The sequence below is a fragment of the Plecotus auritus genome, assembly GCF_963455305.1.
Source record: "Plecotus auritus genome assembly, chromosome: 2".
Taxonomy (NCBI): domain Eukaryota; kingdom Metazoa; phylum Chordata; class Mammalia; order Chiroptera; family Vespertilionidae; genus Plecotus; species Plecotus auritus.
Window position 1 is genome coordinate 168,652,610 of NC_137771.1, and position 19,728 is coordinate 168,672,337.

General features: G+C 36.9%; 1 protein-coding gene across 4 annotated transcripts in view; it reads right to left on the reverse strand.

Annotated features, from left to right (window-relative positions):
- Positions 1 to 19,728, reverse strand: part of IQCB1 (IQ motif containing B1) — a 60,332-nt gene that overhangs the window by 27,599 nt on the left and 13,005 nt on the right. For all 4 annotated transcript variants that reach the window (XM_080655482.1, XM_080655485.1, XM_080655484.1 and 1 more), the window contains exons 5-6: positions 19,413 to 19,506; positions 13,910 to 14,009 (exon numbers count right to left, since the gene is read on the reverse strand). In XM_080655482.1, the coding sequence (XP_080511608.1) occupies positions 13,910 to 14,009; positions 19,413 to 19,506 (194 nt within the window). The remainder of the gene's footprint in view (positions 1 to 13,909; positions 14,010 to 19,412; positions 19,507 to 19,728) is intronic.

Genomic DNA, 19,728 nt, shown 5'->3' on the forward strand with positions numbered 1-19,728 from the left:
AAATAGAAATGTACCATTACTAATTGATACATAGATATCACAACAAATTAAACATAAAATGTTCAGCAACTTGATGCCTGGCTGTGGCCTGATCCAAGAAAGTAACCATTTAAAAAATACATATATTTTTATTGATTTCAGAGAAAAAGAGAGAGGGAGAGAGAGAGACAGAAACATCGATGAGAGAGAATCACTGATCTGCTGACTCCTGCATGCCCCCACTGGGGACTGAGCCCACAGCCCAGGCATGTGCCCTGACCGGGAAATGAACCGTGACCTCTTGGTTCATAGGTTGATGCTCAACCACTGAGCCATGCTGGTGGAGCAGAAGGTAACCATTTTAAAAAAAATGTATATAAAAAAAATGTGTACCTTAGTCCCAAGAATGCAGCACAACAAATCAATTAATATTTATTGAATTCATACTGTGTATAAGGCACCATGCTATGTAAAAATAGGTAATACAAAGTAGCCAAAGACCCCTCCTCAGAAAAACATACAATCAACTTGTGTAGTGAAGATAAATGTGCGATATATTAAACAGATGATTCAAAAGCTTCAAGGCTACAATAGGAGAAAGCAGCTTAGTGATGCATGAAGACAAAAATGCTATATGAATTCAATTATCACTTTCTATAGAAATAACTTTATTGTTCTTTTGGAATTTCATTACACTAACAACTTAATCTTGCAGTACTGATGTCATGAAAAATTATCTGAAACTTAGAAATAGTCTAAAGGGATTACTGGGGATCCTTTTACTCACCTCACTAAGGAGTATATTATTTTCTAGGGATGTGCACCTTTGTTTGGCTATCTACGCACTATTGATTAGGATATTTTGTAATTCTTAAAAGTAGAAGTTGCTTTGTAGAAAATAATGGACAAATCTTTTGCTTACCTGAGAGCAAAAGATTCTTATTCAACAACACCATAAATGACTTCTGTGTAGTAGAAAAAGTGAAGGTTGTACCTGGTACTCTCTACTGGTTCAACTTCTGTGATACAATTTTCTTCTGGTTCCCATCCATGCTCCATCCAGAGATTTCTGATCATTCTTTCTCAGTTTTCTTTATTGGACCTCCTTCCCCAGTATAAAGGTTATTCCCCAGGACTTTTTTTTTCAGCCAATTTCCTTTCTCACTCTATTCATATTCCCACTGAGCTTATTTATCTTCTCTCATGCTTTTAACGTCATTTGTAGGTTGATTACTCATAAATGTACCAGATCTCTTCCAGAGGTCACAGCTTATCTATTTACCTGTCAATGGACATTTGAGTCATCTTGTTTTTGGCCATTACAAATAAAGCTGCTATAAACATTTGGGTACACAATGGAATACTACTTGGCCATAAAAAAGAATGAAATCCTACCTTTTACGAGAGCATGGATGAAACCAGAAGGTATTATGCTAAGTGAAACAAGCCAGATAAAGACAAATATCATATGATTTTGCTTATATGTGGACTCTAAAGAACAAAATAATAAACAAAATTGAAACAGACTCATAGATACAGAGAACAGACTGATGGTTGATGGGGGACTGGGAGAAAAAGGTGAAGGGATTAAGAAGTACAAATTGGCAGTTACAAAACAGTCACAGAGATGTAAAGTACAACATAGGAAATATAGTCAATAATATCATAATAGCCCTAACTGGTTTGGCTCAGTGGATAGAGTGTCAGCCTGAGGACTGAAGGGTCCCGGGTTTGATTCCGGTCAAGGGCACGTACCTTGGTTGCGGGCACATCCCCAGTAGGGGGTGTGCAGGAGGCAGCTGATCAATGCTTCTCTCTCATTGATGTTTCTAACTCTCTATCCCTCTCCCTTCCTCTCTGTAAAAAAATCAATAAAATATATTAAAAAATAATAATAATATCATAATAACTATGGAGCCTGGTAAGTATTTGAAATATTGGGTAGACCACTCTGTAAAGTACATTATTATCTAACCAGCCGTGGGCAAACTACGGCCTGCGGGCCAGATCCAGCCCGTTCGGCTGTTCTATCCGGCCCGCAGAGCCGAAAGAGCGGAGGGTTCTCTTGCTCTCCCCTCCGCTCCTTTACTTTGAATTTATATTAGTTCACACAAACACTCCATCCATGCTTTTGTTCCGGCCCTCCGGTCCAGTTTAAGAACCCATTGTGGCCCTCGAGTCAAAAAGTTTGCCCACCCCTGAACCACTATGCTATACATCTGAAACTAATACAGAATAATATTGAATGTAAAGTGTAATTGAAAAAACAACCCTGAAAAACAAGTTTGCCACCCTGACTACGTGAAACGCCACTAAATGGAAAAGAAATCTGAATGAGTTAAGAATAATTGAGTCTATGCTAGTTATTATAATATGATATTGGAATCTTGTACTTAGAATACAATATTTAAATACAATGATAGCTAAAAGAAAGACATGGTTTTATTAGTATGTAGTATTTTTCTCTGACTTTTATAAACTTGAGGAATAAATGGAAATTCTTTATTCAAATAAAAAATTAACAGAAAATAAACATCTTGAAAATAAAAAAAAACACACTTTGTGTACAAGTCTTTACATGGACTCTCATTTCACTGCCTGATGAATACATCTATCTTGTGTTTAACATAACCCATACTGAATCTGTCATCAGTCTCCCCACACCAACTCCTTATATTCTTTGTTTAGGTTATACCACTGTCTAATTACCCAGTATGACATCAAAACTTTGGTGTCATGCCTGAATGCATCTTTTATTGTGTCCCATATCAAAACGTCACCAAATCCTGGTGATTTAACAGCTTCAGTAAAGTTTAATTGATATACAACAAACTGCAAATATTTAAAGTGTATAATTTGATAAATTTTGACTTGTTTCACCATCATAATAAAGATAATGAACATGGCCCTGGATGGCATGGCTCAGTGGTTAAAGCATCAGCCTGCGAATCAAAAGGTTGTGGGTCCGATTTTGGTCAAGGGCACATACCTGGGTAGCAGGTTCCCCACCCTGGTTGAGGCATATGCCAGAGGCAACCAATCAATGTAGCTCTCTCTCTCCTCTCTCACCCTCCCCTCTTCCTTCCACTCTTTCTAAAATCAATGGGAAAAAAAAATCCTCTAATGAGGATTAAAAAAAAAATCAATCTATCAATCTATCTAATGAACATTATCAACTCTCCCCCCAAAGTTTCCCTATGTTCCACTGTAGTCCTTCTCTCTTTACCCTCCCTGGACATAAAGACAAAAATGCTATAGGAATTCAATTATCACATACTTAATACAAAAGGAACTTTATCTATCCTTTGGTATTTCCTTCATTACACTAACAACCTTATCTTACAGATGTCATGAAAATTATCTGCAACTTAGCAATAGTCAAAAAGGGGATTACTGTGTGTCTTTATACTCACCTCATTCAGGAGTATGTGATTTTCTAGGGGTGTGCAATCACTGATGTATTTTGTCACTAAAAATTAGTTTACATTTTCTAGAATTTTATACAAATGAAAACATACAGAATGTATTTTGGCCTGTTTTTTTTTTCGCTGAGCACAATTATTTTGATATTCATCTGTGTTACCACATGCATGAAAAGTTCATTTGTTTATTGCTGAATAGTAATCAATTGTATGGATACACGTTTATTCACCTGTAGTGGACATTTCGGATGTTTCTAGTCTTTGGCTATTACAGATAAAGCTGCTATGAACATTTGTGTGCAAGTCTTTGTATGACATATGCTTCATTTTTCTTAGACAGTGAATAGATAATATGGATGTGTACGTTTGTTAAAAAAAACTGCCATACCATTTTCCAAAGTGAATGCATATTTTACCACTCCGACCAACAGTGAATGAGTTCTTCCATATCTTTAACACTTGGATAAGTCAATGTTTTAAATTTTAGTCACTTAACAAGTGTGTAGTGGCATCTTCCTAATTACAAATGTTGCTAACCATCTTTTCACATGCTCATTTGCCATATACATTCATACATATACTGGTATATCTTCTTCGATGAAGTATCTGTTCAATCTTTTGCCCATTTTCAAACTATTTTTACAATTAATTTTGAGAATTCTTTATATATTCTGGATACAAGTACTTACGATAGAAGGTTTGCAATTATTTTCTGCCAGTCTTCTTGTCTTTTTCATTTTGTTAAGCAATGTCTGTTGAAGAGCATACTTAAGATTTTGAAGTCTAATTTATCAATTTCTTCTTTTATAAATTTTACTTTTGGTATAAAAAGAAATTTTGTGCAACCCAAGGTCATAATAATTTTCTACTAGTTTTACACAAGAAGTTTTATAGTTTAAGGTAATAGAACTAAATATAAACCTTAAACTATAAAACTTCTGTGTAAAACTAGAGAGCTTGTTTGGAGGTTCTAGCAGGGGAGTGCAGCTATTCATATACCATTGACCAAAGACCAGTCCTCTCCTCTGGGGGGCAGGTCATCGTCTTTGACCGAGCTTTGGGAGGGACACACATGGACTGGTGAGGGAAGTGGGGACACCAGCCTAGCCAGCCCGATCAGCTGAATCAACCCTGGCAATCAATGGGGTGATAGATGTTGCAGCCAGATTGCCCTCACATCCCTATTATCCATTTTGAACTAATTTTTGTATATGACAAGAGGTATAGATCAAAATTCTTTTCTTTACATACTGATAGCAAATTGTTCCATCACCCTTAAAAAGACTGTGCTTTCCCCAATGAATGACCTCTATACATACTTCTTTTGAAAATCAAATGATTCCATTTCTCGGTTCCACTGTTCCAATGACATATTTGTATATTTTTTTATCCTTCATTTTGTTTATGCGGTGTTTCACATTGATTGATTTGTGGATATTGTACCAATTTTGCATCTCTGGAATAAATCCCACTTGATCATGGTATATGATCTTTTTAATGTATTGCTGGATCCAGGTTGCTAATATTTTGTTGAGGACTTTAGCATTTATGAGGGATATTGGCCTATAGTTTTCTTTCTCTGTAGTGCCTTTATCTGGTTTTGGAATTAGGATAATGCTGACCTTATAAAATGAGCTTGCGAGTCTTCCCTCCTCTTGAATTGCTTGGAATATTTTGAGAAGCATAGGTGTTAGTTTTCTTTGAATGTTTGGTAAAATTCACCTGTGAAGCCATCTGGTCCAAGACTTTTGTTTGTTGAGAGTTTTTTTTTTTTTTTTTTTTTTTTTTTTTACTACTGCTTCAATTTCATTAGTTGTAAACTGTCAATTCAGATTTTCTAATTCCTCCTAATCCAGTTTTGGAAGATTGTATGTTTCTAAGAATGTATCCATTTCGTCCAGATTGTCCAATTTGTTGGCATATAGTTGTTCATATTTTCTTACAATCCTTTGTATTTCTTGGATATCAGTTGTTACTTCTGCTCTTTCATTTCTGATTTTTTTATTTGGGTCCTTCCTTTTACTTTTTTTTTTTAATGAGTCTGGTGAGAGGTTTGCCAATCTTTGACAGTAATACAGTCATAGTATGGAATTTTTGTTAATACTCATCCAAGGATATTTTTCCTACTGATTTTTAGAGAGTGGAAAAGAGGGAGGGAGAAACATCAATGTGAGAAAGACCACGTGGATTGATTTTCTCCCGCCCGTGTCCCAACTGGGTCTAGGGATGGAACCTGCAACCCAGGTATATGCCCTTGACAGGGGAATTGAACCCATAACTCTTTAGTGAGCAGGCTGATTCTCTAACCACTGAACAATACCAGCCAGGGCTATAGTAGGGAATTTTAACACCCCACCGACCTCAATGGATAAACGTTCCAGATAGAAAATCAACACGGAAACAGAGGTCTTAAATGACACACTAGATTAGATGGATTTAATTGGTATCTCCAAAGCAGCAGAAGATACTGTACATTCTTTTCAAGTGCACGTAGAGCATTTTCTAGGATAGGCCACATATCAGAGAACCAAACAAATCTCAGTAAATTGAAGAACGTTGAAATCATAATAAGCATCTTCTCTGATTATAATGGTATGAAACTAGAAATCAATCACACATTAAAAACCTCTGGGAAATGCACAAGTGGAGGCTAAATAGCATCTTACTATACAATGTATGGATTAACAATGAGATTAAGGAAGCAATCAAGATACCGTGAAACCAATGAAAATGAGAACACAACAACCAAAAATCAACAGGACATAATGAAAATAGTCCTAGGAGGGAAATTCATAGCATTACAGGCCTATCTCAAGAAAAAAGAAAAATCTCAAATAAACAATCTAACTTTACACTCAAAGGAACTGGATAAAGAACAACAAACAAATCCCCAAGTTAGTAGAAAAAAAGGAAATAAAAATAAGAGCAGAAATAAATAAAATAGAGTCTAAAAAAAACAATACAAAAGATCAATGAAACCAAGAGCTGGTTCTACAAAGTTTTCCTTTAAAAAAAAAAAACAGCAATAGATGTTGCATTTTATCAAATTTTTCCTGCATCTAGTAATATGATATGTCTTTTTTGTTTGCTAATATGAATTATATTGATTTACTTTAGAATATTACACTAGCCTGAATTTCTGGGATGAACGCAACTTATTCAAGATGTACTAATTTTTAAAAATATTGTTGGAGTCAACCTGTTAAATTTTTGTTTAGAATTTTTTGCATCTCTGTTCATGAATATATTGATGAGTAGTTTTCTTATTTCTTTGCCTGGTTTTGGTATCAAGGGAGTGCTGACTTTATATATGTTAGGAAGTATTTCCTCTTCTTCAATTTTCTTGAAGAGTTTAAGATTATTTCTTCCTTAAATGTCTAGTATAATTTATCAATGAAGAAACTGGTTAGTCCTGGAGTTTTCTTTGTTGGAAGTATTTCAGGTACAAATTCAATTTTTTTTTACAGTTATAGGGACATTCAGGTTATCTATTGCTTAAGTTTTGGTAGTTTGTGTTTTCAAATAACTTGTCCATTTTATATAGTCACCCATAAAGTTATTCACATTATTCCCTTATACTTTTAATATCTATAGACTCTATTGTCTTGTCTTTTCTCTAATTCCTATTGGCAATTTGTATTCTCTTTTTTACCCCCTGATCAGTCTTGTTACAGGTTTATTAATTTCATAGATCCTCTCAAAGAACCACCTTATGGTTCCATTGATTTTTTTCCATTGTTTTTGTTTACCATTTTGTTTCTGCCTTGATTTTTATAACTTTCTTTCTTCTGCTTACTTTGAGTTTAACTCCCTCTTTTCTTAGTTTACTTAAGTAAAAGCTGAGGTCAATGATTTGAGACTTTCTTCTTTTCCAACAGAAGCATTTAGTGATTCAAATCTTCCCACTGACTTCAGACAATCACAGTAGCATTAAATTCCTGGAATAAAGTACTCCTTTAATTTAAATGCATCGCCCAAATTTGGGTGTATTTTCATTTAAAAATAATTTCTGACTTAATTTTTTCCTTCTTTGTCCTTTGGGTTATTTGCATTATTTCCCACATACTATTCCAGTACTTTTTTCAAAGATGTTCTTTTTTCTTTTAAATATATTTTATTGATTTCTTACAGAGAGGAAAGGGAGAGGATAGTTAGAAACATCAATGAGAGAGAAACATCGATCAGCTGCCTCCTGCACAACTCCCACTGGGGATGTGCCTGCAACCCAGGTACATGCCCTTGTCCGGAATTGAACCCGGGACCCTTCAGTCCGCAGGCCGACGCTCTATCCACTGAGCAAAACCGGTCAGGGCACAAAGATATTTTTCATATTAATTTCCAATTTAATTCTAATTAGGGCAGAGGACATACTTTGTAGGAATTACTAGTAAATCCTTTTATGTTTATTGAGACTTGTTTCATGGCCTCTAAAATTGTCTATCTTTGTAAATGTTTACTTCTATTTAAAAAGAATGGGCATTTTGCTGTTCTTTGGTAGTTTATAAAAATGTCAATCAGCCTTGCCAGGTGGCTTGGGAGCATCCTCCTATATACTAAAAGGTTGGGAGCTCGATTCCTGGTCAGGACACATACTTAGCTTACAGGTTCAATCTCTGGTCAGAGGGCATACCAGAGGCAATCAATGTTTCTTTCTCACATCAATGTTTCTCTCTCTCTTTCTTCCTTTCTCTGTAAAAATCAATAAAAACATATCCTTAGGTGAGGATTAAAAAGTGTCAATCAGGTCAAGTTAATCAATATTGTTCAAATCTTCTGTAGTCATAGTAATTTTTTATCTATTTATTCTACTAACTATCAAAAGGGGTATCTGACATCTTTCCTTTTAATTGCATATTTCTCCTTGCAGTTCTATCAATTTGTTCTGTGTATTGTCAAGCTCTGCTATTAGATCAATAAGTGTTTTTTTTTGATAAACTGACTTATTATGAAATAACGTTATCACTTATATTCTTTACTCTTAAACTTACCTTTTCTGATATTAATGTAAGCATTCAGCTGTCTTTTGACTAATGTCAGCATAGTATATCTTTTTTCATCCTTTTACTTTTAAGTATACAATCAACTATATGCTTCTATTCCTCTCTTCCCAGCATTTATGCTATTGTTGTATACATTTTACTAATAATTGTTATAACTCCCCAAATATACTGTTATCTTTTATGAGCAAAAATGTTATATTATGTTATCATAAGAAAAATATTTTTAACCAGTTACTATAATTAACATTTTTTATATTCTTCATTTTGTGTAAATCTGTTTTCCTTCTGGCTGAAGGACTTCCTTAAACACTTCTCAGAGTGTGGATCTGCTGGAGATTTCTGAAGAAATATTTTGCCTTTTATTTAAAACATATTTTCACTGAGTATAAAATTTTAGTTTGACACTGTCTTCTTTTTTGTTGTTAATACTCACCTGAGGATATTTTTTCCATTAATTTATTTTTCAGAGAGAGTAGAAGGGAGGGTCAGAGATAGAGAGAAACATCGATGTGAGAGAGACACATTGATTGGTTGCCTCTCACACATGAGTAGGGCCTGGGATGGGACCTGCAACTGAGTTATGTGCCTATAACCGGAATCGAACCTGGGAGGCCGGAACTCTATCCACTGAGCCAAACTGGCTGGGGCAACACTGTTTTCTTTCAGTATTTTAAAAATGTTGTTCTACAAACTTTCAGTTATAATAAGCCATAGGGATGTAGTGTACAATACAGGGAATATGTTGATATACTAACTTTGCACAATGACAGATGGTTACTAGACTGATCATGGTGACCACATCGGAAGGTACATGTGTCCAATCACTATGTTGTACACCTGAAATTAATGATATTGCACAACCATAATAAAATTTTTTTTTAAAAGATATGAAAATGTTGCTATCTTTTTGCTTGCATTGTTTCTGATAAGAAAGTTGCTGTCATCCTCATCTTCATTCCTATATGATAGTTATTCCCTCTGGCTACTTTTAATATTTTCTCTTTATCACTGGTTTAAGCACTTTGGTTACAATGTGCCTTGGTGTTTTTCTTCATATTTATTTGTCCTTGGGGTTTGATGAGATTTTTCAGTCTGCAAGAGGAGGGTTTTCATCAAATTTGGAAAATTTTCAGCAACTATTTCTTCTGATTCTACTACCTCCTTTAGGTATTCTAATTATCTATACTAATAACAGAGGAATATGCAAATTGTCCGGGATGCCATCACACAATGACTGTTCGTTCAGGAGGCTGCGTCCCCACCCCCTGCTCAGGCAGCTGCGAGACCTGGGGTAGGTAGGATAGGATACGATAGGAGGGGATAAGAAAGGAGAGGGAGAGGAAGGCAGGCCTGCATGCAGATAGGTTGAGAGGAGAAACAGAAATACAGAAAGGGAACAAGAAAAAGATGCAGGAATGGAAAAGGGAAGGAAATGCGGGGCTGCACAGGGGAGGGGGGTGGCGACCGTGAGGGGTGGAGCAGCTGCGCCTGGCGAGGGGCGGGGCACAGGCGGCGCAGAGTGGGGAGCCCCGCCCAGACATGGGAGAAGGGCGGTGGCCCCTGGTGTGGGCCGTTGGGTGGACAGTCAGAGGCCTTCCAGGCGGAAGTGCTCCTGCTCCACGGTAGCAGCGCCCAGGCCGTGCAGGCCTCAGCCACCCTTGCTGGGTTAGGTGCCCCGTGCTGGGAGGGGAGGCACAGCTTAGCTGGGGTGGAGTCGGACACTAAGGAGGGTACCGCTTTCGTCCCCGAGGGCTGGATCCCAAAGACACTGGCCAGGGTTAGGTTGGTGGTGCGTTAAGTGTACTTTGTTGAGTAGAAGTTGGGGCATCCTGGGCAGGGAATGGGAGGAGGATGGCGGTGGGGAGGCTGGGGAAGGGGGGGTGGCAAAGGCCTGACCAGGGCTAGGCCCTGGGCTGTGGGTTAATGCCCCCCAAATGGAAGCTTTAATATCAAAGTGCGCTCAGGCGGGGCTGGAAGCAGGTCCCAGAAAGGAAAGGGGAAGGTTTAAAAGAGAAACCAGTGAACATGGTGCGGGGGCAGTAATAATAGGGAAGGAGGAAGGGAGGCAGGGTTCAGGCTCACAAGGGAAAGGTGAATGGGGGGGAGGGGGGAGGAGTAAGAAGGAGACAGACGTGGGGAATGAAGGGAGAGAAGGGAGGAGAGAATTAGGGAGAGAGGCTGTGGGAGGTTCAAAGGGAGGGAGGGAAAGAAAGCAGGAAAGAGAAGGATGCTAAAATGAGGTGTGGCCAGAAAAATAGTTAAATAAAAAGAAGAAACAGAATGTGAGAGTGAGCTGAGTTTAAAAGGAGTTAGTAAGAAAATTAAGAACAGGATGATTTTTTTAAAATGTAGTTGGCCATCCCCTGATCTGCGAAATGGCGCAGGCTTGGCTGAGCCCCCACCTCACATGCACGAATTTTGTGCACTGTGCCTCTAGTACAGCCGTGGGCAAACTACGGCCCGCGGGCCGGATCCGGCCCGTTTGGCTGTTCTATCCGGCCCACGGAGCCGAAAGAGCGGAGGGTTCTTTTGCTCTCCCCTCCGCTCCTTTACTTTGAATTTATATTAGTTCACACAAACACTCCATCCATGCTTTTGTTACGGCCCTCCGGTCCAGTTTAAGAACCCATTGTGGCCCTCGAGTCAAAAAGTTTGCCCACCACTGCTCTAGTACCATATAAAACTGTTTGCAGTGTTAATCTGCTACTAATCCAATCCAGTGTATTTTCATCTCAGACATTGTAGTTTTCATGTCTAGAAGTGAAGTTTGGGTCATATATATCTCTAACATCTTGAACGTATGGAACATAGCTATAATATAATATAAATGGTCTGGTGTCCTTGTCTATTAATTATAACAGCTGATTCTCCTCATTATGGGTTCTATTTTCCTGTTTGTTTGCATGCCTGGTACTTGTATAAATTTTACCTTGTTGGGTGCTAGATATTTTTGTATTCCTAAAAATATTTTCATGTTTTCTTTTGGTTAAGAGATTTTCAAGAGCCATGTAAAAAATCATACGCAACAAATCATTTAGCAAAATTGCTAATGCTTCTGACGAAAAAAAAAATTAGTAACATTTCATAAGACCAAGTCACTTGCTGATCTGTACTGTTTTTATAGCATAGTTATAACTGCAGATTCTATTTATACATCATCAGTTTGTAGTGACTGCAAGAATTGATCACTTTGTATTACTAAAGGAAGAGAAAAAAGGTCAAAGCAAAGATTCTATGATGGCACAAGTGGGACTTTCTTATTTTCAAAGTCAAATCAAAGCATAACCATTTCTGCTAAATTTCCTGCCCTTTGTGTACTTCACAATAAAGATTTTTAAGAAGTAGGCAATTTCAATAACCAGATGCAGTTAAATTTCTTGAAAATAATTTGATCCGTTGGGTTCTGCTTTTATTTTGTTTGAATGATCCAGAATAGTGCTCAGCCTAGTACGAATTATCCCCCATTAATGAGGTGAAAACTTCCTGAGTATTCTACACAATGCTCCATTTTTCAGTTTGGCTGTTAGAATCAAGCAATATTTTGGCTCTGTGTGACCTTCTGATAACGCTCCTTTTAATCCTTTTGGATTACTGTTTTCCCTGACATTAGGTAGTTTCCTAGCACATATGTGCTGATCAGTACTCTACTGAATATCTGAAGGGAACTCTCTGCAGATGTCTAGGATTGTCTCTATGTGGCTCTCTCTTATGAACTCTAGCAGTTTTGTTTTCCCCAGACTCTCAGCTCTATCTCTGCAACTCAGCCTGACTGGGATACATCTGTGCATCATAGCTGTAAGTTAGGAACATTGTTCACTTTGTTCATTCCTTTTTCTCAGGGCTCACTTCCTTTCATTGACTGAAGTCCAGTTTCTTGAAAACTGTTGTTTCTTATTTTGCCTGGTGTTTTGTTTTTGCTTTTTTTAGGTGGTAGGGTAAATCCATTTTTATTATTCCATCTTGATCCCAAGTGGAAGTGAAGTCCTCATGATTTTTATTCATTAGTTTTTAAAATCCATTCCCATGGTACCAGTGCCCAAAGCCAAAATTTTATTACTTTCACTTAGATTACTATGGTTTCTTCCTCTTATTGTGTCTTTGTCTAGAGTTTTATTCACCCTTAAAGTTTTCCTCCACAGTGACCACCAGGGTGACATAAGTGAAATGTAATCCAATTATTTTACACACTTTAAAAATCAGTCAATGGTTTCCATTTCCTACAGAATAACATTAAGTTTCCTTAACATAGCATATAAGGTCTTCATGACTTAAGTCTCTGCAGAACTTGCTAGCCTCCACATACCAAACTTTAAATGCCGGCAACAATGAACTGTACCTACTCTTCACCCTCAGCATGTTGTGCATTTGCTTATGTTGTTACCTCTGCCTAAAAATACTGTTTTCTCTTCTTCCTCCCTAATTTCTCCTTCTTAATGTTTCATCTCAGGTGTTACCTTCTCCAGAAAGCATCCTCCCTCAGTTTGGGTTAGGATCTCCTCTAACACTGGTATACACCTTTAACATAGTAACTTAATACACTATAATATAATTATGTTCATGTATTGTTCTCTTCCACTATATTGTAAGCTATTTGAAGACAAGGTTTATATATTTATCAATTCTGTAAACCCAACAACAGACACATACTGGGCACATAGTAGATGCTTAATAAATCCATATTGAACTTAAAAAATAAATTATTTCAACTATGTATATTCTGCTTTTCCATTTTAACTTGGAGAAACTATCTATTACTTTTTTTAAATACAGGTTTCAATAAATTATCATCTGCACAATGCATCCTGTGCCCAATGTCCCAAGCAAAGTCTTTTCCATCACCATTTTCCCCTAACTTTGTCCACCTCCACTCAGCCCCCTCCCCTTTCCTTCTGGCTATCACCACACTGTTGTCTGTGTTTATATGTCATATATATATATGTGTGTGTGTGTGTGTGTGTGTGTGTGTGTGTGTGTATGGGGTTTTTTTCTTTTCTTTTTTTTTTTTTGCTAATCCCTTCACCTCCTTTCATCTACTCCCAAACCCCTCTCCCTGTGACAGCTGTCAGTCTGATCTATATATCCATGCCTCTGTTTCTATTTGGTTCATTAGCTTCTGTATAAGTGAGATCATATGGTATTTGTCTTTCTATGACTGGCTTATTCCTTTTATGCCCTTCTATAGCACCTGGCACAATACTGAGCTTGCAGTTTGCTAAACAAATCTATGATTAAGCATTTTTATAATATCAAAACTTTTCTTCAGAAATGACAGTAATTTTTCTTCACTAAGTGTGAGATTTGGTATAAAATCTTAAGATCTCAGATATCAGTTCAATAATAAATATCCAGTATCTTAAGGTATTTTATATTCTTTTTTTTTCTGGAAGACAATGGTAATAAGTGACATGTACACTCCATTTGCAATTGATTTCAGTAAAATTGGAATAAAATTGGTATTGCTGCTAATTAAAAATAAAAAATTATAAGTATTTTGTAAAACCAAGTCACCTGTTGATCTGTAGTATGTTCTGTACCATATTCATGACTGTAGATCCTATTTGAACATTATCAGTTTGCAGTAAGTGCAAGAAATGATCACTTTGTAGTACTAAAGTAAGAGGGAAAAAAGAAAAATTAAAACAAAGATTCTATGATGATACAATTTGGTCCTTTCAAAACCAAATCAAACTTCCTGTCTATGAATACCTAAAAATAAAGATTTTAACATAGGCAGCTTTAATAACCATAAATAAGTCATTCAATTTTTATGGACAGTAATTATAAAGAGTCAGAGGGCATCCATCAATACCAACCTAAGAATCTCTTAGCTCCCCTTAAATGAAAAATAAAATATATCCTAAATTTGAATCTCTTTTCTAATAGTGAATTTCAGCAAATAAAATCAAATTTCTTATGAAGGGAGAACATGGAAATGGCACAGACAACTATAATCACATCCTTAAAAAATTTAATTCTGTTATAAAATGTTTCAAATTTGCTAACATTTTGTTTTAAATAATAAATATCATTAACTACAAAACAATATTTGCTTTTATTGATTGAGGCCTGGTGCACAAAATTGGTGCACAGGTGGGGGGTGTCCCTCAGCCCGGCCTGCACCCTCTCCAATCTGGGACCCCTCGGGGGATGTCCAACTGCTGGTTTAGGCCCAATCCCGAGTCGGACATCCCTCTCGCAATCCGGAACCACTGGCTCCTAACCACTCGCCTGCCTGCCAGCCTGATCGCCCCTAACTGCCTCTGCCTTGGCCCCTGCCACCGTGGCTTTGTCTGGAAGGATGTCCGGAAGATGTCCGGTCTAATTAGCAAATTAGCCTTTTATTAGTATAGATAATTTTTAGGCTCTCAGCAGCCAGTTATGGAGACTTGGCAGTGGATGCTTACTGCAAATTGTTTAACCTCTTGGAACATTCATTTCTTCACCTATAAAACCAGAAATAACAGTTGTCTCAGAGGCTGCTGTAGAATGTTGGAGAACAGGGTGGTTTCCGAGTAAATGTTACAATCAGAATTGTAACTTAAGTGGGATCAGGTATATGGCAAGTAAGTTCTGTGAACACTCCCCTAGTTTCTACAAAACAACTTACTCCTTTTCTCCATTTCCTGAAGGAACATATTTGATTTCTTTCACATGCTGACTACTGTTCTTCATGTCTATTTATATAGTTTAATATTTCAGTATTTCACTACACAGCAATTTTTAAAATGTTTAACAACTTCAAAAAACAGGTCCACTACTATAAAATATTTCTATGACTTCTTATATTCCATTACTTTCATAGTAAAAATATTTTTCTAAGTAGCTGGGATAAGTATAACATTCCATTTTTACCTACGTAAAGATGTTTTATTAACTTTTTAATTAACTTTGAATTCATTAAAATCATGTAGTATATATTTGTGTATTAGTTTATCTTTTTTCTATATTGGAAAAAATTATGCTAAAGTAATTAGTCATTCCATTTTATTTATTTATTTACTTATTTACTAGAGGCCAGATGCACGAAATTTGTGCAAGAGTAGGCCTTCCTTCCCCCAGCTGCCAGCACTAGCTTCCCTCCAGCACTCAGGCTTCCCTCCATCCGCTGGCACTCAGGACCCAGGCTTCCTTCGCAGAGGGAGGCCCTGCCCACCCGCCAAATTCCCCCGGTCGGTGGCCTGGGCCTCCCTCTGGAGGGTGATCATAGGGCAATGGCCAGGCCCCTGACCAATCATGTCACACCTATCTTGGCTGACCTGGCGTCAGTGAGTGTCATAGCGTGGTCCCGGGTGGTTGTCCAGATGGTCGTTCCACTGTTTGGCCGTTTGGTTGAATTGTGTATTACACTTTTGTTATATAGGATTGATTGATTGATTGATTGATTTTCATTCTCACCCAAGGATATGATTACTGATTTTAGAAAGGAAGAACGGGAAGGAGGGAGGGAGAGGGGGGACGGGGAACACAGAGAGAGAGACAGACAGAGAAAGGAGAGAGATCAGTCTGCAGCATGCGCCCAGACCGACCAGAGATTGAACCTACAACCCAGGAATATGTCCTGACCAGGATAGAACCCGAAACCTTCTGATGTCCAGATGACGCTTCAAACAACTGGACCTGGCCAGGGCCCATTTTATTTTTTAGATTATCTTATATTACTATGAAGCCCCTATTCTATTTTTCATGGTAACTATTTAGTCCCCCAAACAAAAACTAGTACTTTTGCCTATTTCTTTATTTTAATTAAACTTAAAAAAATATTTTATTGCTTTTTTCTTTTTAATGAAAGGAGAGAGGGAGAGAGAGAGAGAACAAAACACTGATTGGTTGCCTCTTATATGCCCCTCACCTGGGCATTGAACCCGAAACCTGAGTATGTGCCCTGACTGCGAATGGAACCTGTCACCTTTTGATGCACAGGATGATGCTCCAACAAACTGAGCCAGACGAGCCAGGGCTACTTAATTAAAAATTTTATAATGAAAGTTTCAAACATACATAAGAGTCGAAAAAACAGTATAATGGTCTTACATGTACAGTCATTCCATTTTAACAATGATCTTGTTTCATTGGCCAAACTTGCTTCACCTACCATCCACTTCCTACATCCTATTTTATTTTTAATTAAATCCAAGACATTGATTCATTTTATCTACAAATATTTCAATATATATTCACAAAAGATATGAATTAGTACACAATAAAACACAACTGTCTAACCTAAGCATTCATGATATTTTTAAGTGATCTTTTAAAAAATTAATTTTAGAGAGAGAGAAGAAGGGAGAGAAGGGAAGGGGGAGGAAAGGAAAGAGGGAAGGAAGGAGGAAAATAGGGAGGGCGGGAAAGAGAAACATCGACTTGTTGTTCTTATTTATGTTATGCATTCATTTGTTGATTCTTATATTTGCCCTGACCGGGATCAAACCAGCAACCTTGGCGTATCTGGAGGATTCTCTAACCAACTGAGCTACCTGGCCAGGGTATGATTTCTTAATTTCATCAAAATCCATTTAGAGGTCCAATTTAAAATTGTTTTGTGAATTTTTAAGTTTGTTTGAATTAAGATCTAAATAAGATCCACAACTGATATTTCAATTTCTTTTAATCTATGGATTTCTCCTTTTATTTCCCTTGAAATGTTTTTGTTTATGAAACTATGTCAATTGTCCTATGAGCTTTCCGCAGTCTATTTTTGCTAACTGCATTCCTGGGGTATAATTTAATGTTTCTCTGACCATCTATAAATTAGCAGTTGGAGCTAGAGGATCAAAAGGATACAGGTTTGAATTTTTGGCATATATATTTCATATGAGAGGTTATAATGAGCCATTAGGAGGCACTCAGTATATCTCTCCTTTTAAGATGTTGACAGTGATGGATGATTAATTTCTAAATCTATTAATCCACCAAGGGTTGCAAAATAGAGCTATTCTATTATTTCTTTTTCACTTATTGGTGAGAATACTTTTACAGAGAGAAATTTCTCATCAATATGTGAGAAAAGGCAGGATAAATGCTGGAGTCTCCATTTACCAAAGCAAACTGGTTTCCTAATGGACTGTAATGGTAATTTTTAAAAATAGTCTCATAGTATTTGCTGTTTCAATCTACTGTAGTTATTCAGATTACCATTCAAATTTACTATTTTTGACTAATATAAGCCTCCTTATGTTGGCTCCTGAGTCCTTTTCACAGAATCCCAAATACATTTTGATTGCATCTTTCCTATCTGGTATTCCAGATATTTCAGGTTTACTTTGCATATTTTCTATTTTGGACCTGTAGTCAGCCATTTCTCGAAGCAGCTGATTCTTTTTAGAGAGAAAAGGTTATTGGAGACTCCAATTTTGAACCCACTTGTTTTTTACATATAGATTTCACAATTGCTTAATTTAGTTTTAATATCTACTCTATTGATATATTAAATTTACAGATGATCTGAAGAATATTGTCATTTTTGTTATAGTTATTATTTTTAAAGGAAATATGGCATATGTTTTAAATTATGCAAGTATTTTCTCTCTTGCTGTCTTGTCTCTCTTTTTATGAGGTATTTTATATCCCACTATAATGAAACTAAGTACTTTATATTTTTTGTAAAATAGTTCTTTAAATTGGGAACTTTATAATAGTATTTGTTCCATAATGGGAAATGAATAATGTGTTTTGTTTTTTTAAAAGGAAGTATCTAAGCATATTCCTTAGGTTTATAGAAATATAACTACCAAGAATATCTATAATAATAAAAGCATAATATGCAAATCAACCGAATGACCAAACAGCAGAACCGTCCAAACGACCTTCCGGACAACCATGCTGTCAGCCAAGGCAGGTGTGATTTAATTGGTCAGGGGCCCCGCCATTGCCCCACGATCGCCCCACAGAGGGAGACCCAGGCCACCCAGCTGGCAGCACTGCAGCGGGTGTGTGGGGCCGGCCAGCAATCGCCCTGCAAAGGGAGGCCCAGGCCAGCCAAGTGATCGCACCCCATGCCTGTCGACCGCAGAGGGAGGCAATCGGTGGCAGGGGAGAGGGGGGCAGCGCCTCACAGATGGCAAGCAGTGGCAGCGGCAAGAGTGGGACCAGCTGCTGGCAGCCAGGGGAAGGAAAGACCCCATAGGCCATAGGGACTCCACCCGAATGGGTCCCGTATTGCAAGAGGGCACAGGCCGGGCTAAGGGACCCCCCACCCCCACTCCGTGCATGAATTTCATGCACCAGGCCTCTAGTTAGTTATATAAACTGAACGTAGCTGCCTTGGGAAAATGAGACATGGAGTGAAGCATGAGAACCAGGATGGTATTTTTTGTTTAACAATCCTTATAAAACTATTTGACTCCTTAAATTATATGCTAATAATTCTAAGAGAAAAAATAAAAATTCATTCAAATTTTAATTTCTACAATAAATCAATGTTCTTATATTGTTCCATTTATCTTTCAAAATAGAAATGATCCCATAATTATAATTAAGGATTACTTTCTCAGTCATAAGAAAACATAATATAACACTAACATATATTTATATTTCTCAATGTAAGTGTAGAAATAGTCTATAAAATAACTTCCAAGTTCAATAAAATGTCATTACATAAAAGCTTACCCTTACATAAATAATCTATTTATGTACCTAGGGATTTCTCTCATACTAAATCTCAAATACAACTGTAATCATTGAAACTTAAAAAAGTTTCCTTTCTAGACTAAATTATTAAAATTATTATTAATTCTTATCTTGGATTTGCTAAATAGAGAAAGCTAAGGAGAAAGTTATATTTTAGCAATTTTCCCCTTAATAAAATATTCACATTGTCAATGTTGGCTCTTTAAGGCTGGAATGTTCAAATGGACCTTTATTTTCTTATATGTGGGGTTATTTCAACATGGTTTCCTTTAATCATGGTTATGCTTATAGTTAATGAGACATGTATTTTTAGAAAAAAAAGATCAAACTGTTAGCATATGACTTTATAATGACTATCAGTTACATTAAATATCTTTTCTCTTACCATTTTGGATAAGTTGAACATGGCCTCCCACAAGCCAGAAGAGAGAATCAGTCACAATTTGGAAAAAGTGTAGTAATTCATCTTTTTCTTCACCCTTAATACACACACACACACCAAAAAAAACCAAGTTACTTTTCTGTAATAGCTTTATTAGAGAGAGAGAGAAAGAGAGAGAAAGAGAGAGAGAGAGAGAAAATTGACTTCTGAGGAGTTAGGGGACCTGGTGTCTGGATCTAATAGGTATTTATGAGATATGTGATCTTGAAGCCTTTACTTTTTTAATTTATAAAAAAGAGTAGCTTATAGGCTACTCTAC